Below are 21,458 nucleotides of genomic sequence, written 5' to 3'. Positions count from 1 at the left end.
CTAAGTACGATTCCTAGATGTACTTCTAACAGGACATTTGTGTCAACCACTTAATAAAACACCAACTCAGGCACCTAACGAATGAGACTCCAGATGACAACTGAGCCCACAGAAGGACCCTTGGGCAGGACAGCCAGAGCCACAGCGAGACACCACCACACCCGGCAGGATGGGCGAAACAAGAAGACACTGAGCTCTCCATGTCTGACCGAGCTGCCTGTTAACACACCTGGGGAACCAGCCAAGGATGGTCCGGGGGCTGGGCTGCCTGAACCCACCTGGGAGGCCTGGGAGAAGCTCCCGGCTTTGGGTCAGCCCAGCTCTGGCCACTGCAGCCACTGGGGAGTGACCCAACACACGGGATCCCGGCTTCTCTGTCCAACACTGCCTTTCAACGAGGCAGAAAGCAGGCTCACACCCACAGTGACAGGTCGTGCCCACCCAGTCTAAGTCGTGGCCTCATCTGTCCACCTCAGGCCTAGATGACCTAGGTCAACATGTGTGCACACACACCAACACACATGTTCACAACACGCTCACACACACACACAGCATGCTCCTTCTGCAGCTAACGGTTGTGTACACACACACCTGCATGTCATAATGCACACACGTGAATGCATGCCACATGCACACGGGGGGGGGCAGGAGCAGTGTGTTCCCAGGACTTGGCCTCCACACAGCGGGGCTTGTAGGCACAGGTGCCGGCTGGGGGTCCCAAGTCCCCCCAGCTCCAAGGCTGCTGCACCCAGGGTCTCGGCAGGGGCCGCGGGGCCATCCTGGACAGGCAGCCAGTGTGTGTGTGGGTCCGCCCAGCACTGCCGTCCCTGCCGTGGCTGAGGAAGGGCCAGGGCTCCTCTGCATGTGGACCCAGTGAAGCGGGCTCCGCTGTTCAGGGTTCAGTCCCAGAGACTGCAGCATGCTCTGCCCGGAGGAGGTGGCCTCAGGATGGCCACGCCAGGCTCAATGCCGAGCAGAGTAAGAGTGACTGAGGAGCCAAGCAACGGAGCTGGTGCGGTGGCCCAGGGGACACAGCGGAGCTGGTGCGGTGGCCCAGGGGACACAGCGGGCAGAGCTCAACCTGCAGTGCCTGGGGACACACAGGCACACGCGGCAACACCCTGAGGGCAGGGTGGGTTCTATGCCCAGGGCCAGGCTTCCTGGAGCCGTGCAGACAGCTGGGTGACCACGGGCATGCTCTTGGGAAGGGAGGAGGGGAGGACGCGCTGGTACTTGATAGCTGCCTCGGTGACAAGCGTCCCCCATCGCAGCAGCTCTTCGGTACAGCTCACGCAGCTTGGGAAGGCAGAACCTATGTGGGCAACCTGGCTGGCGGGCAGCCTGGCCCTGGTGGACATTTGGAGTGAACCCACAGATGGTATGTCACTCGCTCTGCCAAAAAATCAGTGAACGAATGGATGAGCAAATCAGTCCGCAAAGCAGGTGGCTGCTGTCTGCAACGGCAGACACAAGGCCAGCCCCATGTGAGGAGCTGGAAGTGCCGGCAGCCAGGTCAGCGCTGACCCGACCTCGGGTGCCAGCCCAGCTCCTGGGCCCCGGCCTCCTTCCCAGAGGCTCGAGCAGCAAGGTCGCCGTGCACAGGGGAAGCAGGTCCAAGTTCTGTTTGCACATTTTCTTCCACGCGCCTTACTGGCTTTACACTGGAAATGGGTCACCCGTGTGCGCATGCTGAGCCACCAGCCAGGGCGTGGGTCTCAGGCCGGGGCTTGGGGAGACTCCAGGATAGGCCCCGATTTGTGGCAGGGCAGGGAATATCCAGTGAGGGTCTGTGCTTCTTAATGCGTGCTGTGCACAGGGAACTGTGCCAGATGAGGTGGGTGCCCAAGGGGTGGTCAGCAGGTCACGTCCACCCCTATGGCCAACGGCCACTGCCCTCAGGCCCCCCAGCTCTCGGGGAGACACACCTGTCCCGTAGGCATCAATGCCGCATCATTTATCACTTACTTTAAACTGAGAGAAGAGTTCTTCTATCTACTGCTCCATGACCCAAAACCAGGAGCTGGGCACTCCATCTGGGTCTCCCTGGGACTTGAGCCTGCCCACATGGCTTCTTCCCAGGGCATCCAACGGCAGGGAGCTGGAGGCAGGAATTAGAGCTTGGCAGTGACCCCAGTGCACTCTGACAGGGAGCCAGGCGGGCAGGTGTCTCAATTGGCAACCAACAGCTGTAGGATCTGTGCGTGCAGGGTCTCGGAGGACAGCTTTTCTGCCGGGCCCAGGGGTGACGCAGAAGCAGCTCCCCACGCTCCACACGGCGTGGCCACAGATCTCCCAGCCTCATGTGCCCAGCCGTCTTCCCTTCCCGGTTCTGAGTGTGTGACAAGTGACCATCCCCCACTGGCTGTACGGCCTTGAACATGGAGATCCCTCCAGTCACACATGATGGGCACAGCTCGCTCGGAGCTCATGTGACTGACTGACCCAGGCCGGCCACCAAGTACACACTGGATGTGAACGGAGCCCGGAGCCTGGGCATGGGAACATGTCTGCTGGAAAGAACACACTGCTGCCAGGTAGGTTTAAGTTCATTTTATTGGAAAAATTTCCCACATGTCAGATTCACATAAGAGACTTCCCCCCACCCCAACATGTAGCTAGACACAGGGAACGGCAGGGCCCGGGGGCGTCACCAGGGGACCCTCACATGGGCAGCCCATATGGCACTGGTGGGGACAGTCATTTAGCACCTGCTCATGAGCAACACTGAGACCCCAGACTCCCCACCTGGGGCCCCCAAGACCACACTAACCATGGTGTGCTCAGTGGAGGTGGGAGAGACACTGCTCACACAGGGCTGCCTGCACCCCATGCCCCATGCCCCTCTCTCCCACACATGGTCTAGGCAGGGTGGGTCAGCTGCTGCAGCCTCCAGGCCCTGGCCCGGCCCATGACTGGCACGGCCAGGGCAGCATTTCTGGGTGAGCTTCAGCCTCCAGGCCCACATGCAAGGCCCTGCCCTCCAGGGGAGGTGACGCTGGCTGGGACCTTGGGCAGCTGGGGCTCCCAGGAGGCATCTGTTCTTGGGGCCGGGCAGGTCCTGGGCACTCCTCATGGGACTCCTGCGGGGGGCAGGCACAGCCATGCAAGGTGCCTTCCGGTCCTGTGGCCACGCCTCACAAACTCTTTGGTGGTTCTCACCACGTGTGGGCAGCTGTCAGCCCTACAAGGGGCACGTAACAAGGTCGGGGACAGGGAGCAGAGACTCCACAGGGGGGACTCCTGCTCCACCCTTCCTGCAGAAGCACAGCCGGCGACACCACGAGCCCCACTCCCAAGGCCTCCGAAGGCAGGGCTGAGGATGCCAGCCCTTCTCTGGGAAGGAGCCCCGTCTGCTCCCAGAGGCTCCCACGCCCTCACAGTGCTGGGAGCGGGCCGCAGGACACGGGCCTGCAGGATGAGGCAGCTGAGCTTGGGGCTGTAGGGACAGCCAAGCAGGAAGCCCCGAGCCTGCTGCCCTGCCCCGGGCTCACACACACATGTGTGTGCAGGCCTGGGTGCTGACCGCGCCTCTCGGCACACAGCATACGGTGTGCCACTTAACGGCCTGGCCCTGCCAACTGGGAACTGTTACAGCGGGTTCCTCTCCCAGTGCAAAACGCTGCAGAATATAAATTGCAATTAACACCCGTGCCAACATAGCACTTGGTGAGAATCGGCATGTTGTGAGCGTCTGCTGGCCCGTCCTGGGTGTGGAGGAAGCACAAACTCCCGCTCCAGGCCCAAGGGCTGTGACGGGGCGTGGCAGATACATGGGGGGGCACCCCCAGTGGGACCTCACCCCTGGGGGACAAGGTTCTGCAAGGAAGGGACATGGACGCCAGGGCACCCAGTCCTAGGGTTTTCCAGGCAACCTATCCCCTCAGGGCTGTGGTTTCTCACCTATCAGGCTGCGACAAGCATTGCTCCGATGCAAGGTGACAGGTGGTCGGTTCCAGGCAGCCCATGCCACCAGCCTGGGAGTCACCCTTGCGGCTCCCCAGATGACACCTCAGAGCTCTGCAGAGATGGCCAAGGCTGGAGTTGGTTCCAGCACTGACAGCTGACCAGGACCATGGCTCTCAGAGAAAGGCTCCCTGTGGAGCGTTCCCCGCATCGGCCTGCCAGAGGACCGAGGTCCTTCCGGCACTGCAGCTTGGAGCACTGAGGGGCTGTCCCACGCTCCACCTGGGGCCCTCCGCCCCACCAGTGCAGCCGGCCCCAGCACAGCCCATGGAGCCTCCAGGGGCCCTCCACCCCACCAGTGCAACCGGCCCCAGCACAGCCCATGGAGCCTCCTGGGGCCCAACAACCCAGCAGTGTAGCTGCTGGCACGTTAGCCCCGGAGCCCAGGGACAGTCCGGGACTAGTGCCCGTGGCCCAGGGAAGCGAGAGGAGGGCAGGTGGCGGCACCCTGGGGCCCATCACCGAGGGGCCTGCTTCTGGGTGGGTGCAGGCCTGGCCACAGCCTGCTTGGGACAGTGAGGCAAGACAGGGGGTAGGCGGGGATAAGCCATCTGCATGGGTGAGCCACACAGACAGGGGACTGGCCCTTCCCTGTTATGCCAACTCGGCCCCAGGGAGCTGGTGCTGTCTGTCTCCATCCAGCAGTCCCAGTCCCAGGGACCCCACTGGGCCACACACACTGTCTGGAACGAGACGTCTTGGGATAAGACTGGGTTAAAAATGTGCCTCCAGATTTGCAGCCACCACAGAGCTCCCAGCAGGGATAGCCAACCCCTGCACGGCCGCCATGCCAGGACACAGCAGGACCCCAGGGCCGCACGGCCGCCATGCCAGGACACAGCAGGAGCCCAGGGCGTGGGTGCTCAGGCCTTCATCTGTCCAAGTCCTTGTGTAGACTCCCACAGACCCTGCAGGTCACTTGGCCCAAACTTCACCGAGCAGTGCGTGCACGCTGGGACAGCCTAGGTGGGCACTGGATGGCACCAGCAGTGTCCTCACGGCGACAGCCTCGCTCACCACCACAGGTTGGGTGGCTCCTCGGCCACTCTGCTTTTAAACAGGGTAATCTCGTCCAGGTGCACCATGGGCACGTCCCGAATGACGTCCGTCAGGCCCTCGTGCAGCAACGGGAAGATGACGACGTTCAGGGCGGGCCGCTCGGCCTGGAAGCTGAGCCAGAGACAGCGGTCAGGGACGGCGGTCAGGGACGGCGGTCAGGGACAGCGGTCAGGGACAGCAGTCAGGGACGGCGGGCAGGGTGTCAAGGCCAGGGATGGTGGGCAGGGGCGTCAAGGCCAGGGACGGTGGGCAGGGGCGTCAAGGCCAGGGACACCGGGCAGGGGCTTCAAGGCCAGGGACGGTGGGCAGGGGTGGGTGCCAAGGCTCTCCCATGGGGCTCAATCTCCCTGTCAGGCCTGCAGACATGGGTGATACTAGGGTGAGCCTACATGAGGGCTATTCATGCAGCTCCAAGAGCGGGGGAGGAGAAGGGAGGTGGGAGACACAGGTGGGAGACATGGGAGGCTGCACTCCCTGGAAGGGCAGGGCACCCCTTCCACAGCCAACACAAGACTCAAGCCAGAGGGGCCAGCCCTGCGCTGGAGCCGGCACAGGCCCCTGAACTGCAGGGAGAGCCTCCGAGGCCAGGCGGCCAACTCTGCACAGCACAGGTCACCCTGAAGGACATCCCCAAGTCAGGAGACAGGGGCTTACGAGGCAACGGTCGGGACCTCAGGCATCCATTTGGTGGGCGAGCAGCTCCCTGGCCCTCGCGGCAGCAGCACCACGCCCTGCCATGCTGAGTACCATGCTGTCAGGTGGGCATTGGGTGGAGTATGGGGGCTATTCTACCCTTCCCAAATCTCCCAGGCTGACCACAGTCCCACTGCTGGGCAGGGGCCAGGCAGAGTCCCCTGTCTGGTCAGAGAGGCCAGGGAGCAGTGTTAGCCACTCCACCAGGTCAGAACACGATGTGACACCATGACAACCAACGTGCCACCGGGAGCTCATGTCAGGCAGAGGGCACAGTGCCGTCCACAGAGCAAGACGGGACAGGCCCAGGGCCGGCCGGGCCCAGGCAGCCAGGCCCCTCCAACAGCAGGGTGGGCGTGGCCCTGGCTCAGCTGCACCAGCAGAGGGTTGCCACGAGGGCACAGGAGACACCGGGCAGGCGCCAGTCCACCTCCCAGCTCTGCTCAGTGCTGGTGGCGGCTGCACCCATGAGCTTCGCAGGCCATATGGCAGACAAGTCCCTGCCCACAGCACTGTTGCTGAAACACAATCTCACAGACAGGCTCTCTGAAGACCCCCCTCCCTGGGGGTCCTGGGCAGCTGCTGTGGGCACAGGGAACAGAGTCTGCCCTCCCCAGCAGCAGGACCCTGAACTCACATGACTGGCCCCAAGACCTCACCTCGCTGCTTCCGTTTCCAGCTCACACCTGGGCTAACTTGTCCCCCTGGCTTAAGTCAGTGTTTAGAGGAGTGGGCCATGGGTCTTGCCAAGGCAGAGCACCGGGGGCAAACCAAGCAGGGAGGGTAGAGAGGCCCAGGGGTGCTGTTCAGGCCACCATGGGTGCTGCTAGTGTGGCTGCACCTGTGGGTGCAGTAGAGGAGGAAGCTGGCCGCATGGAATGCGGGAAGGGGCTGCTTGTGCAGGGGAGGAGCTGAGGCCACGGTGAGGGTGGGGCCTGTGACGGGGTCAGTGGCTTCACAGGAGGGGGCACCAGGGATCCCCCACGGGCACTGCCTAGACTCCAGCTGCTCCAGTTCCCTGTCGCAGTCTGGGAGCGCAGCACAGGATGGACCCTGTGTCCACGTGGGGGACCTGGAAGAAGCTGCTGGCTTTGGGCTGGCTTAGCCCGGCCGACTGCTGCGTCCATGTGGGGAGAGAAGCAGCACTTGAAGATCTTTCCTCTTTCTGTTTCTCCTTTCCTATGTGACTGTGCATTTCAATTAAATGAATCTTAAACAGAGAAAAAGGAAAGAAGAAAAGAGATGAAGAATACACGGACAGAAGAAGGCAGACAGACACACTGCGAGCCGGACAGAGGAAGGCCAAGGCACAGCTGCGGCGGCTGCTCCAAGCCCAGGTGTTTGCAGAGGCCACGGCAGTGCCAGGGCCCCCGGCTTCCGCGTTCAGCTTCTGGGTGCGGAGCCAAGCATGGAACATGGAAGACAGGGTGAGTGGGCTGTCAGGCTTCCCACTGCTCCAACTGCCCGGGGCTGTCTCCAACCAGCCTGGTCCTGGGGAAACCTAGGCAGTCACGCCGCAAGTCGGCAGTGCAGGCTAGGCAGCACCACACTGACCCCAGGCCCCGGGCACACGCCTGTGAATGAACAGGTGGCGGGTACGGCCCAGCCCTGCTAGCAGTCACAGACAGGGACAGGCAGGTCCACCTCTCACTCCAGCATTTTCTGAGCTCTCAAGGATGGAAGACGAGTGAGACAAGAGAGAGCAGCTGAGAAAGTTAACAATCCTGGGCATCTTCCTTTCCCGGTCGTGCAGCGGCTGTGGGCCACAGCGCCACCTACTGGCGCCCTCCGCAAGAGCATCTGCAGGACAGGACCCACAGCGAGGCCTGACCCCACAGCCAGCAGGTGCCAGATGAGGGCAGGACCTGCAGGGGCTGCAAACCATGGCTACCTGCAAGCAAGTGGGGTAGACACAGCTGTGCACTGGCAGGTGCCACCAGGGAATTCTTTGCCGATGTCCACGGTGGGGAATGTCTCTGCTCCATTGCTGGCCCGGCTGCAGGATTTCGGGGCTCAGGCCTGGGTGAGAGCCAGCATGCCGCCAGCAGGACCCTTTGCCACTCACTGCAGTGAGCTCCTGTTCTCCGGCCCCACTGTTCCCCCACTCTGGGTCCTTGTTTCCCATCTGTACATTGTGGTGACAGCATTTACCACTCAGGGTTTTTACACTTTGAGCAGCAGCAGCAGCACTCTGCCTGGCTCCAGCCCGGGGCCTGTGTTGGGACGCAGTGGTCTACATGGCCACTTAGGATGCCCACCACCATCTCCAAGTGCCAGTTCCAGTCCTGGCTGCTCCACTTCCAATCCAGCTCCCTGCTAAGCCACCTGAGAAGGCAGCAGAGTCAGCTTAAGCACTTGGGTGACTCGGATGGAGTTCCTGGCTCCTAGCTTTGGCCTGGCTCAGTTCTGGCTATGGTGACCAACAGATGGGTGATGCGTGTGTGACACTGTGCTTTCAAGTGACAAACAAACCTCTTTAGAGTGGTTAGCACAGGACAATGGCTGGAAAGAGAGCTGCTGCCCTGATGTGTGGGCACGCAAAGCACCTGCAGGAAAGACGGAGATGGGCAGACGTTCTGGCGTCTCCTCGGTGCCAGGAAGGACCATGGAGAACCAGCAAGGCCGTGACCATGGTGACTGGAGGGATAGCGGCATGGGAACATAACTGTCCCACACACACCCTTTACACTGGATCTGTAAGGCCACCAGCAGGAGTCCAGATCTCCATCAGCGTCTCCCACCCTCCAGCCATTACCTGCTGCCTCCCAGGGAGATGGGCAGGAAGCGTGACAGGGCCCCAAATCCTCAGGCCATTGCCACTGTCTCCCAAAGACGGTATCCTCAGCAGGCCGGATCAAGGCTGGAGCTAGGTAATGAACTCAGGAAACCCACAGGAGGGGCCACAGAGTCAGGGTCAGAGCTAGGTAATGAACTTGGGTACCCACAGGAGGGGCCACGGGCTGCAACCTGCCTCTCCACAGACTTCCAGGAGCACAACTTGCTCACAGACATCAACTTAGGCCGGGCGAGCAAAGAAGAGCTAAGAAGTGAGGGGTCCGATCCCAGCCCGAAAGGACACAGCCTGCACTAGGCGGGCAGGGACAATGTGAGCGCAGGGACAATGAGAGGGACGCAGGAAGCTCACTGCGTAAATGAGTGTCCCGGGTCCGCACGGACACCCAACAGACATGCAAAACAGAAGGAAATGTGCAAGAGGGGTGGGGCTTTCTCGTGGTACAGCTTCAACTAGCAAACACATGAATGAGACTGCCAGCAACCACCCAGGCAACCCGCACGAGGACAGTGCTAGGTACTGCTGGACGGGGCCGGCAGTGGCCTCAGCCAGCAAGCGCTGCTATCCCATATGGGCGCCAAATGTCCGTCGCTCTGCTTCTGAGCCAACTCCCAGCTAACGGCATGGGAAAGCAGTCCCAGACAGCCAAGTCCTTGCAGCCATGCACCCGTGCGGGAGACCTGGCTGAAGTTCCTGGCTTTGGTATAGCCCAATGCGGCCATGGCAGCCATTTTGGGGAGTGAACCAGCAGACGGAAGATCTCCATCTCTGTAATTCTGACTTTCAAGTAAAATACATAAGTCATTTTTGTTCACCTGGAAATCAGATCTGAGGCCAAATGGATGGCATGAGGCAGTGCTGGGGCTCACGACACTGCGGGGAGCAGCAAAGCAGCCTCCTGTGACTGGCTCGGCACCTCGCACTGCACCTCCCAGCCACCCAGAAGTGTGAGGGGTCTCCCCAAAAGCTCATGGCAAACGCACGTTAGCGAAAACCAGGCATAGGTTTCAAAATCCTTTGACAACAACTAAACCTTCAAGCCCGTTTTTCCTGGGCTTCTGGGCGGTCACGGGCGATGAGCAAACTGGGCAAGCCCTGCCAAAACGCCACCCAGGGCACAGGGAGCTGGAAGACAGGCCCCTGGGCACTGCCTTCCTCCCAAGAGCCTCTCCCCATGGACAGGGACTGGCAGGAAAGCAGCAGCCAGCACCCGGCCCGGCCCAGGACAGGCCAGCGACCTCGGCAGCCTCAACACGATGCCTGCAGTGGCACGTGGCACCTGTTCTGGCACAGTCTTGCCAGAGCTTACAAAGCTCAGAACGACCTCCCCGTAAAAGGATGCTGGCCAAACTCAAATGGAGGGATGTTCTGCAAAGCTGCCAACTTCCCACAGCGTCAAGGCCTGGGAAGGCCAGCGAAGACGCACAGGAGCTGCCTCACGCAGCAGACAGAGCTACGAGGCAGCTCAGTTCCTGAGACAGCTCACAGCCGACACACGCAGACGAGAGGGGGACCCCAGGACGCCCACTGTGCTTGGACACGGGTCTTCCAGGGTGGGAACATGCTCCCGCCCCTCGTAGTGTTCCCACTTCCTGAGAGCACTCCCAGGCGCCCACACCCAGCACTCACCTGCGGAGGAGAGACTGCTGCAGGCTCTTGCAGGTGGCGAGGGACTCGCCGGTGAACAGGTGACACACAACAACATGCCGACAGCGTGCCATGAAGGCCAGCACAGCGTCGGACTGCAGCGTGCCACTGCGGGATACCAGGCAGAAGCGCTGCAGGGATGGGCACTGGCTCAGCGCCTGGAAAAACTGCGTGTTGCCGCTGAAGTGCGGCTGCTCCAGCCTGCGGGAGAGAGGCCCCGTGAGGTCCTGCCAGGGTGCCCCGGCTGCCCCTGCGCCTGACTGTACCACAGGCCCCTGAAGTGCTGGGTGGGGACTCCGGCACCCATGCTCTTAGAGCACCCGATCTGGGGGTCACGTGCTGCCCACCTCCCCCCCACAGTACACCCTTCCTCTAGGCTGATATGGGAGAGGTATGCAGACCAAGGGACATGGGGTCCCTGCCCTGGGAGGCTCGGTGCGGTGGGGGCAGGTGCACCCCCAGCAGTTCGATGTACCTGGGCTGGAAGAACCACCCCAGCCATGACAGGAGTGGTGGGCAGCACCAGGGGAGTGCCAGGCTAGGGGGCGGCGCCTGCAGACAAGAACGGGCTAGAGATCCCTGCCCAGCAAGACGCACTCGCACAAAGGGACGGGGAGCCAGCAGCTCGGCACAGCAAGTGAAGCCACTGCCCGCAGCGCCAGAACCACACAAGAACGCATTTACATCCTGGCTGCGCTGCTTCCAATCCAGCTCCCTGCCAACACGCCAGGGACAGCAGGGCACCCACGGGGAGACCCAGACGGAGTTCCTGGCTCCTGGCTGCGGCGTAGCCCACAAACAGCTGCTGTGAGCATCTGGGGAGTGAACTAGTAAACACTAAATCTCTCTCTTTGTCCCTCTGCCTTTCACTGAACACAAAAATCAACATTTTAAACAAAAATATGCTTCATACAAAACAACAACAACAAAAAACACACAGCATCCACCGACTGGCAATAGTGCTGGGGATACCAAAAGGGAGTCCCCAGGGCTGCTCTGGGCACAGGAGCGGGGGCAGGCCCTCCCTGGGCAACCACATGGAGCAGGCGCAAGGGCCTGGCAGAGCCCAGGCAGCCAGTAAGCAGTCACTCGCAGAGCAGGCACACACACGATGGACAGACGGGCCAATGAAGAGGGAGGGTCGGGACAGACACACACACACACACACTGCAGTGTATCTACACACACACACACTCACTCTCTCTCTCTCTCTCTCTCTCTCTCTCTCTCTCTCTCTCTCTCTCTCTCTCGCTGCAGTGGCTGTGCTGCCACCTGTCACTAGGTGGCGCTGAGAGGCTGCACTCCCCCATCCGGTCTGGAGGAGCCTCTCCAGTTAGGGGCTGAAGAGCTGGCAGGCAGGAAGCCCCTGTGTTCCCCCAGGACCCCCAGAGCACATCGACCCAGCACCCAGGCGCAGCAGGTCCAGGCATCAGCCCACTGAGGAAAAGGCTCTGAGGGTACTTGGCTTTGCTTGGGGTCTCAGCCCAAGCCCTACTCCCCAGCAGAGAGCTGAGCCTCACGGGGGTTCACAGTGCCAGCAATGAGCGGGGCAGTGCCAGCCTCCTGCCAGCATGCATTCCTATTCCCATGTGGCTGCTGGCCTGGTGCCCAGGTCGGGCAGCCCAGGCAGGGTGGCTAGGGATGAGACGCACCTGTCCTTCTCTCAGCAGGCAGCGGGGAGAAGGTGCCCTCTTCTGCCCACGCTGCAGGGCTCCAGCTCCTCAGGCGCTCCTGGGCGCTCCGCGGGCACTCTCGGGGCCGTAGCCAGGACCACTGGCTCCTGCACGCTCCTCCCTGCCGCAGCTTGGTGGGCACAGCAGCCCTGGGGCAGAGTGCCCACCTCACCTGCTCCCCTCCTGACTTGCCAGACGGAAGAGGCCCAGGGGAACATAGCAGCAGGCTGCGTCTGGAAGTTGGCGTGTGCTCTGAACGGGCAGTTCCAGAAACACAGCAGACGGCAGGCACAGAGAGGCCACGCATGGCGGGTGGGGTCCTAGGTCAGCCATATGCCCACTCACTCCAAGGCTGGCAGCGGTACATGGCCTGCTCCCAGGGAGAAGCTGGGCCAGGCCCTGAAGGCTGCTGGGCGGCCATGAACTGCTGCCATGCCACCCTGTGTGGCAGCACACATGGGCATCTGTGGGAGCCAGGCAGGCACAGCAACGCCCGGGGCCGCACTCTTCCTCAGTCTCACCTGTCCTAAGCCCATGAGGGCACTGGCAGCCGCACAGTGTGAGGGCAGTCCCCAGCCCGCTGGCCAGAGGGGGCCGCAGGCGTGGACGGCCGCTGTGGCACATGCCCAGACTTAGCACACTGGCGCCTCTAAACTACAGGCACACACTGCTTTTCCTGGCTTCTACTGGCTTCTGTTTTGTGCAAGCACCTCCTGATAACAACCCAAGGGTCTGGTTCATGCAGTCAGCTAAGCACATGGTGTAAGGGGCTGGCAGGAGAGGAGCCCGCTGCCCCAGAGGCCAGGCTGAGGCTAGGCTGGAAGCAGCACAAGGAGGGGGCCTGGGCAGCAGCCCACTTGGACACTCGGCCCCTGCCCACACACTGAGCACAGCTGCTCCAGGGAAGGTCGGGGGAGCCAGGTAAGACACAGCGAGGCCCAGAGGCTGGCGGGAGAGGGCAGTCGAGCAGGCATTTCCACGCGCCCTTCGGGAATCACAAAGTGGGGTCAGAAAGACCTGGATTCAGATCCTGGCTCCCTCACTGCCCAGTCAGCCAACAGTCCCAGGGGCTCCACGAGACTACAGCGACATTGTCAGGAGCCCAATACGTTCAAGAAACAAAGACAAAGACACCAAGCTCGGGCGCCCCCGCCTTCCCCAACCCCCGGCCTGCTCCAGTCTCTAAGCCCAGAGCCAGCCTGGGCTGCACTCCAGGCCCGGCACCAGCGCCCACCCCGGCCTGGGCAGGCGTGCTGTGCGCCCCTCCCATCACGTCAGCCTGCGCCCTCACCTGAGGTCCCTGAGCCGCTTGCAGTGCTTCAACATGTCCGAGAGGGCAGGCATGTACACCACCCTGCCCAGCACGCCCAGGTTGGCCAGCGACAGAGACTGCAGCTGCTGGCACTGCAGGCCGATGCTGAGCAGCCCGGAGCCCGTCAGGATGCTGGGCAGCTGGGCCAGTGTCAGGTGCCGCAAGAAGACCAGCTGGCCGATGGCAGCCACCTCGGAGTCCCCGACGCTCTGCGCACGGCTGCAGGGTGGCAGCGAGTTGCGGATGGCAGGCTCGTTGCGTGGCATGGCAGAGGAAAAGTTGGAGCCAATGAGCTCGAGGCGCTCCAGGAAGGGCAGGGCCTTCAGCAGCGACCAGAACACGGAGGAGGGCTGGGGCGCTGTGGGGCTGGCGCAGGTCTGCACGCCGATGCGCACCTTTTTGCCGAAACCACGGGGCACGGCATGCGTGGCAGGCGGGGCGGGCGCACGGTCAGCCCCTGGCGCCGGGTCGGCCACGGAGCAGACGGGCAGGGCGAGGGAGCGCAGGTGGCAGAGCCGGGCCAGCAGCTGGCAGAGGTGCCGGCCCAGGCCCTCGGAGCTGTGATGGTGGGCGGCAGACAGGTTGAGGTGGCGCAGGTTGCAGCAGCAGGCCACCAGCGTCTCCAGGATGCCACTGTCAATGTCATCCTCGGCCTTGCGCAGCAGTGAGTCCGGCGACAGGCAGTGCACGCAGCCGCTGAGGTTGAGGCTGGCCAGGCTGCGGAGGTCACGGCCGCTGTGGATGACCCGCTGCAGGAGGTGGCCGCCGGACAGGGCGCAGCGGCTGAAGCTGAAGTAGAGCGGGTTGCGGAAGCGCAGGCTTTGCAGCAGCGAGGAGCCGTTGAGCCAGGACTTGGGCAGCTGCAGGGCGTCCAGCGTCACGTTGCGGGCCATGGAGTCCAGCAGGTTCTTGGTGGCCCCGCTCTCGGCGAAGCTGCCCGGGACGGAGATGAGGAAGGCGTGCAGGTTCTCCGGCGTGCGGTCACTGAGCACGGCCAGGTAGAGCCGCACCACCTCCTGGTTGACATAGCCGGGTGCCAGGCGGGCGTAGAAGACACGCAGGTTCTGGTAGTGGGGCACGTTGCTCTGGCCCACCATGAGCTGCCCCGAGAGGATGGCACCCTCTCGAGTGCGGTCCAAGATCTCAAAGTAGAGCAGCAGCCGCTCAAGGCTGGTGCAGCAGGGCACCACGCCATAGGAGGGCGTGAACAGCGTCTGCTTGAGCTCCCGCACGCGGCTCAGCGTCGCCTTGCACTCGCTGCTCAGCTGGCCAGCGTCGAAACCAGGGCTCACGTCGATGGCCAGCGAGCGCAGGTGCGGCAGAGCCGAGAGCATCTTGGAGAGGCGCAGGGAGGTCAGGTGGCAGCCCGAGAGGTTGACCTTGACCAGGCTGTGGCATCGTGCCACATGCTCGATGGTGGCACCCGACAGCCAGTAGCAGCCAGCCATGTTCAGCTGCTGGATCTCCCGGCCAATCTCCTTCACCAACTGCTTCACCTTGTCCTGGCTCGCCTGCAGACAGCAAGACCAGGGGCTGGAGCGCCTCATTCTGCATCCCAAACACACCCGGCCAGCTGGGGGAGCCCCCAGCGCCACGGGGAGGCAGGTGGGTTGGTGAACCGTCATAAAGCTGAGGGCACAGCGGGGGCCCAAGTGCCAGTGTGCCAACACCCACAGCAGCCCACCGGTGGCAGGATGCCTGCCTGCCCACCCACACATTGCAAAATCATTCAGCCACACAGGGAGAGAAGTGCTGGCTCCCGGCATGCCCCGAAGGAGCCTCGAGCGCAGTCAGACACTACGTGGCATGCCCTGCAAACGCCCCTTCCTCTCCCGCTCCAGCACAGGTGACACACAGGGACAGGAGGCAGAGCAGAGGTGCCAGGGGTCCCAATCAGGACATGAGGAAGGGGACAGAGGCAGTGAAGCCCACACAGCAAAGGTGTGTCCCCCACTTGCCCTCTCAGCCCTGGCTTCTGTCACTTCCTGGTGCCCACGTGCTGGCCCTGTCCCACCCTGGCACCCAGGCTGCCTCACCTGGTAGTCCTTCTGCAGCAGCACCGTGTGCACAAGGCTCTTGTCCAGGCACAGGGTGGCAAGCTTCCGGCAGGTGCGCCGCACGTTCAGAATCAGGTCTGTGCTGGGGACGTGGCTCAGGATGTGCAGCAGGATCTCGTCCGAGAAGCCCAGCAGGTGGGGGCCGCTGGCCACGTCGGCCGCGTGGGCCGCCTCCTCGTCAGTGGACACATCCTGAAAGGAAGGATGTCCCGGCATCACGGTGGCAGCTCCCGGCCCGGCTCTTCCACGCAGGGAGGGCCTTGCTCAGGCTTGTGCGAAAGGAGCTTTTAGCAAAAACCTGAACAGCACCGCACAGAACTGTCCTCCAAACCCTTTCCACATTGGCAAACCAAACTAGGATCTCTTCAAAAATGAAAGGTGCCAGGGTGGACGCCCACGCAGCAGGCTCACCGCCCCCAGGGCAGCGGCATCCCACCAGGGGTGCCTGGGATTCAGGCCCAGCTTCAGCCCGGCTTCGGATCTAGCTCTCTGCTCGGGCAGCTTGGAGGCAGCAGAGGGCCCACGCACCTGGCAAACCTGGATGAACTCCAAGCTCCTGGCCTCAGCTGAAGCCATCTGGGTAACGACCCCGGCATCTCTTTGCCACTCTGCCTTTCAAATAAATACAAATGAGTAGAAGATCTATTTTATACAAATCTTACGTTTTCACTGAAGGGTTCAGGCCAGTCGCCCAGGCCCCGCCCTGAGAAGCTGCTGTTCCCTGGGAGGACTCCAGCAGGAACCCACTGAGCACAAGAAGGGCGCCCTCGCCTCCCAGGCTGACCACTGCAGCAAGTTCGGAGAGCCTGTGGGCCAGTGGCTCCTTCAAATGGAGCAGGGGGTGCAAACAGGCAGCTCTCCTTGAGCACTGGGGAGCACACTGCACAGTCCTGGATAAAGGCCCTACAACCCAGGAGGGCTGCCAAGCTGGCACTCAGCAAGACGGCAGGGAGGGCACACAGGAGAGCCCTGTCCCACGGTGCCTCTGGGCCCACAACTGCACAGTGACCAACCTGGAGGGAACTGTGGCGGGCAGCATGGGTGGTTCCCAAACACAGTGTAACAGGCACACACATGGCATCTACATTGTATCTTGTGGCCCTCCACTCCCAATACGCACTTGGCAGGCTTCCATACTTTTGCCAGGAAATCCCAGCTAAGGACAAAGAAAGGCAGAGGACCCTGCTGAGGGAGTGGGCCTGCCCGGTGGAGGGGCTCAGCGCTCTAAGGGTGCCTCCCTGCCCAGCTCCTTCCTGCCAGCAGGAGCCTATCTCTAGCCTGCCCCTTTCTCTACCCCGCTTCCTGCTCACACTGCCAGCTGTCTCTGAACGCCCTGCTGCTGCCATGGCAACCGTGCAGTCCAGAGTGGAGGAGCGCTGCACAGGTTACACATGACGCAGGCTCTGCGCTCGCTCGCCCGGGGAAGCGGCTGTCACATCCTTTCATCTCCATCCAGCCCGGCCCTCACGCAGGCCCACACAGGTGGCAAGGCACGCTGCCCACCAAGGGGACCACCCAGGGCACGGAGGAGGACCCTCCACTGTCCACCACAGAAACGCAGGACGGACGCCAAGGAGAGCAGCCAGGCCGAAGGCCAGCAGCCCTTACAGGCCCCGCAAGGCCCTCACAGAAGAGGCCGCGACCAGGGCAGCTGCCCTTTCCCTGCACCCTGGCCCAGCTCCAGCCTCCAAGGCCTCAGCCACTGCACTCTTTTGTTCTGGGGCAGTGTTGGCGGCAGCAAGCGACCCATTCCCCCTCAGCACGCGACTTCCCATAAACCAGGTCACCCAGACACCTTTAGAAAGCAGATTCCCGTGGGCCAGTGTTGTGCCTCTGTGGACTAAGCAGCCACCCGAGGTGCTGTCTGAGCACAGGTTCAAGTCCTGCTCTTCTTGTGCTAATGTACACGGAAGGGCGGCAGCGGGCGGCCCAAGTGGTTGGACCCCTGCAACCCACATGTGAGAGCCAGACGGGCGCAGGGTCCCAGGGCTCTGGGCGTCCTCGGCTGCTTTCCCAGACCACAGGAAGGGAGCTGGGTGGAAGCTGGGACATGAACTGGCACCCACATGTGAGAGCCAGACAGGCGCAGGGTCCCAGGGCTCTGGGCGTCCTCGGCTGCTTTCCTAGACCACAAGCAGGGAGCTGGATGAGAAGCGAGGTAGCTGGAATATAAACATGCCCATATGGGATTTTGGTACATGTAAGGTAAGAACTTTTAGCCACTAGGCTACCCCATCAAGCCCATAAACAGAGCTTCTAAAAAATAAAATAAAATCCGATTCCCAGGGCAGGTGTTGTAGTGCAACAGGTTAACCTGCCGCTTGGGACACTCATGTCCCACATTCGGGTGCCAACCACCCTGCTCCAACCCAGACTCCAGCTACCTCTGGAGAGAGCAGGTCCTGAGTCACGTGCCTGTGTCCCAGGCACTGCCCAGCCACCACAGGCATCTGAGGAGAGAGCAGCAGGACAAAAGAACTCTGTCCCATGGGCCCAGCAGATACCCTGGCGGCTAAAGTCCTCACCTTGCATCCAGCAGGATCCCATCCGGGCACCAGGTAGTATCCCAGTGGCCCCACTTCCCACCCAGCTCCCTGCCTGTGGCCTGGGAAAGCAGTCGAGGACGGCCCAAAGCCTTGGGACCCTGCACCCGCGTGGGAGACCCAGAAGAGGCTCCTGGCTTCAGATTGGCTCAGCTCTGGCTATATGCAGCGACTTGAGGAGTGAACCAGAGGATGAAAGATCTTCCTCTCTGTCCCTCCTTCTCTCTGTATATCTGTCGAGAAAGAGAGAAAGAGAGAGAAAGAGAGAGAAAGAAAGAAAGAAAGAAAGAAAGATAGAAAGAAAGAAAGAAAGGAAGGAAGGTCCGGCAGTGAGGCCTGTTCTCACCTTGAACGTGCCATGATCCCATATGGGCGCCGGTTCTAATCCCAGCAGCTCCACTTCCCATCCAGCTCCCTGCTTGTGGCCTGGGAAAGCAGTCGAGGATGGCCCAAAGCCTTGGGACCCTGCACCTATGTGGGAGACCCAGAAGAAGCTCCTGCCTTCGGATTGGCTCAGCTCCGGCCACTGTGGTCATTTGGGGAGTGAATCATCGGACGGAAGATCTTCCTCTCTCTCTCTCCTCCTCTCTGTATATCTGATTTTGTAATAGATAGATAGATAGATAGAAAGAAAGAAAGAGGCCTGTTTCTGGCAGACATTGGTACAGCACTGAAGCAGTCATCTGGTATGCCCATACCCCATCTGGGATTGCCTGGCTCCATCCCAGCTCCTCCACTTCCAATCCAGCTTCCTGCTAACCTAACCAGCAGAGGATGTGCGAGACCCCACCACCAATCCTGGCTCCTGGCTCCTGGTCCCCAGCACTAGGCTCTGGCTTAGCTCCTGACTCGCAGCCCTTGGCCCCCGGCCCTGGCTGGCCTGGCTCCTGGCTCCTGACCTTTGGGTCCCCAGCCATGACCTGGCTCCTGGCTCTGGCTCCCGGCCCCTGGCCTCCGGCACCCAACTCTGGCCTGGCTCCTGGCTCCTGGTCCCTGGCCCTGGCCTGGCTCTGGCTCCCAGCTGTTGGGGTCCGTGCAGTAGATGTGGGGGACATAAAGGGGTGAAGAGTGTTCCATTGCAGGCAGGGCCGCAAGGAATTTCCTGCTGTTCGGCAGGGCCCGCCTGGCGGATGTCTCTACAACCACCTGAATGCAGCTCCACCTTCTTTTGCATGGACACAGGACCACCCTGCGGAAGAATTCTAATCCATCCTGGCATTTGCTACTGCGAGGTTAACCTTTTGCTCAGCCTGAGCTTGGAGGTCAATATCTTGCAAAAAGGTCCTTTATCATTCCTACTGTCTCGGCTGTCCCCATTGAACCTATGCTAATGAAAGGACCTGTATTTAGGCTTTCATTCTTTCCTTGAGCTTTAAGTTCTCCTTTTCTTTGTGATACAAGATTGAATTGTAAGATAAGAATTGTAGCAGGAACTTCTAGGTAATACTATGGCAAGAGTTATCTTTAGAAACACCCACTTGACCATACCGTAAAAAGTCTGGGCCAGAGTTTGACTGATTTTGTATAAATAAAGCGGACAGCTTTCCCGCGTGGTCCATTATGATGAAGTCCTAGTGGTCCGTCTTTCTTTCCTCTCTGCACCTCATCCATGCACCCTTCGCGAGTTCCGAACTCAGCTGGAGCTGGACTGCAGCACACGTCTGCCCACAGCTGCAGGAACCCGTGGGCTTGGGCGTACCTGCTGCTTTACCAAGCAGCTTAGCAGGAAGGTGCAGGGAAAGTGGAGCAGTCGGGACTCGAAGACCAAGCTGGTCCCTGACAACGGACAAATGGAAAAGCCCTGTCTCCCTATCATGTTGCCTTGCAAATAGAGCGGGGAAGTGGTGCAATGGTTCAAAAGGCTAATCTTTTACCTCCAAGTACTGGCATCCCAGGATGGCCCAAGTCCTTGGACCCAGCACACACGGGAGACCCAGAGAAGACTCTTGCCCAAATCGGCTCAGCTCCAGCCATTGTGGCCATCTGGGGAAGTGAACCAGAAAATGGAAGATCCGTGCTCTCTGCTTCTCCTTCTCTCTGTAAACCCGTCTTTCCAGTAAAAAATAAACACATCTTCAAAAGGGACAGAGAAACCAGCTAAGATATCCAACCCTCTGGTTCGCTGCCCAACTGCCCAGCTCCGACTGACCAGGCTCCTGACACCCAAGTGGGAGGACCTAGATTGAATTTCTGGTTGCTGGATTTGGCACTTGTGGCACCTCGGTGAATCAGGTGATGGGACTGTATTTTGTCTCTTGAGAGAAAAAGCCAGGGAGGCGGAGGCTGGGGTGCCTGCATCTCCCGAGAGACGGCCCATGTGTGGGTCCTGACTCCCTGTTGGAATGCACACTGGGCGGCAGCAGGCATGGTGGGCACCCTTGGGTCTCTGTCAGCCACATGGGGGGCCCAGATTGGGTTTCAGGCTTCAGCCTGACCCACTCCCAGCTGTGACAGGCATCTGGGGAGAGAAACAGCAGAAGGAAAAACCTCTTTGGATGTGCTCAAGTGCAAGCAGTGCGACATGAACAAGGCGCTGAAGGTGCATAAAAACCTTGAGCACCCTAGCCAGTGCCCCATCTCTCCCTTCTCTCCTCAAGCCCACGGCCACGCCCAGGCGCTGCAGGAGCAGAGCTTGCCCCCTTGGCCAGGCTGCCCACAAGACCCACCATTCCCCATCCCCAGCTCACACCAAGTGCTCAGCCACTGGCACCACCAGGCTGCCCCTCACCTCTTCCTCAGGAATCTGCCCTTCCAGCTGTGTCCCCCCTCCTGCAGTTGGGCACCACACTTCCCCTGTAGCCATCCGGAGCCACCTTCGAGCCAAGTTCATTACAGAGAGCCATCCATGTCCCATCCGGTGCCCATCTCTCACGTTCCTGCACCCCAGAACCCAGGCAAGCCCTCTGAAACTTACCCGGGATGGCCTGAGAGTCCTGGGGTGACACTTGCAACCAGGACCACTTAAAGGAAAAACAGGAGGGAGTACAAAGCCACCAGGCAGGGTCCAGACCCCTACATCCCGGCCTACAGGAAATACCTTACACCCCATGCTGTGTGGCCTGGGAGGCGCCCCAAGGCAGGCCGAGACCCCCTTGCATCCCATGCTGTGTGGCCTGGGAGGCGCCCCAAGGCAGGCCCAGACCCCCTTGCATCCCATGCTGAGGCAGCCTGGGAGGCCCTCCAGGCCAGGGCGGGACCCCCTTGCATCCCATGCTCTGTGGCCTGGGAGGGACCCCAAGGCAGGCCGGGACCCCCTTGCATCCCATGCTGAGGCGGCCTGGGAGGCCCTCCAGGCCAGGCTCCGACCCCCCAGCCCAGCAGGTGAGATGGTTTCCCTTCATCACCACCTCCCGCGCCTCCCAAGTCCGAGAAAAGTGAAGGTAAGCGATCCGAGACGTCAAACCGGGAGGGAACGCGGGCACGGAGGATGGGGGCGTGGGTGGGGGTGGACAGGAAGCCTCCAGGCGGCCGGGGTTAGTCCACGCCAGGCCCAAGCGGGCCACACACATCGGGATGGGCAGGTCCAGCAGGGAAGGACGCAAGGTGGCCGGCCGGGGTCGGGATGGGCAGGTCCTGGGCGGCCGAGGCGAGAGCAGAAAGCAAGAGTGGAGACAGAGAAGCGCGCGCGGGGCCGTACCTCTCCGGAGCTGGCCATGTCTCGGGCCGAGGAAGCCGTGTCCAACGCTACCTGCCCTGTCTGGGATGCTCCGAGCCGGC

The 21,458-nt window shown here is 61.4% G+C and overlaps 1 protein-coding gene across 3 annotated transcripts; it reads right to left on the bottom strand.

Annotated features, from left to right (window-relative positions):
• Window positions 1-4,936: 4,936 nt before the first annotated feature.
• Window positions 4,937-21,458, bottom strand: FBXL18 (F-box and leucine rich repeat protein 18). 3 transcript variants are annotated; one of them, XM_040990026.1, is made up of 5 exons: window positions 21,379-21,458; window positions 15,178-15,390; window positions 13,121-14,652; window positions 10,139-10,357; window positions 4,937-5,133 (listed from the first exon to the last, which is right to left on the bottom strand). In XM_040990026.1, the coding sequence occupies exons 1-5, from the start codon at window positions 21,394-21,396 to the stop codon at window positions 4,977-4,979; spliced, it is 2,139 nt and encodes a 712-aa protein (XP_040845960.1). In that variant the 5' UTR covers window positions 21,397-21,458; the 3' UTR covers window positions 4,937-4,976. The 3 variants fall into 3 exon arrangements, with proteins under 3 accessions (XP_040845960.1, XP_040845959.1, XP_040845961.1); XM_040990025.1 differs by lacking the exon at window positions 21,379-21,458 and having other exon boundaries at window positions 15,178-15,464; XM_040990027.1 differs by lacking the exons at window positions 4,937-5,133; window positions 21,379-21,458 and adding an exon at window positions 7,829-7,840 and having other exon boundaries at window positions 10,128-10,357; window positions 15,178-15,464.

This window comes from Ochotona curzoniae, unplaced genomic scaffold (assembly GCF_017591425.1).
Source record: "Ochotona curzoniae isolate NIBS_2020 unplaced genomic scaffold, NIBS_Ocur_1.0 contig_54, whole genome shotgun sequence".
Classification (NCBI taxonomy): Eukaryota; Metazoa; Chordata; class Mammalia; order Lagomorpha; family Ochotonidae; genus Ochotona; species Ochotona curzoniae.
Note: the sequence above shows the minus strand (reverse complement) of the source record. Positions and strands in the feature narration are given on the sequence as shown.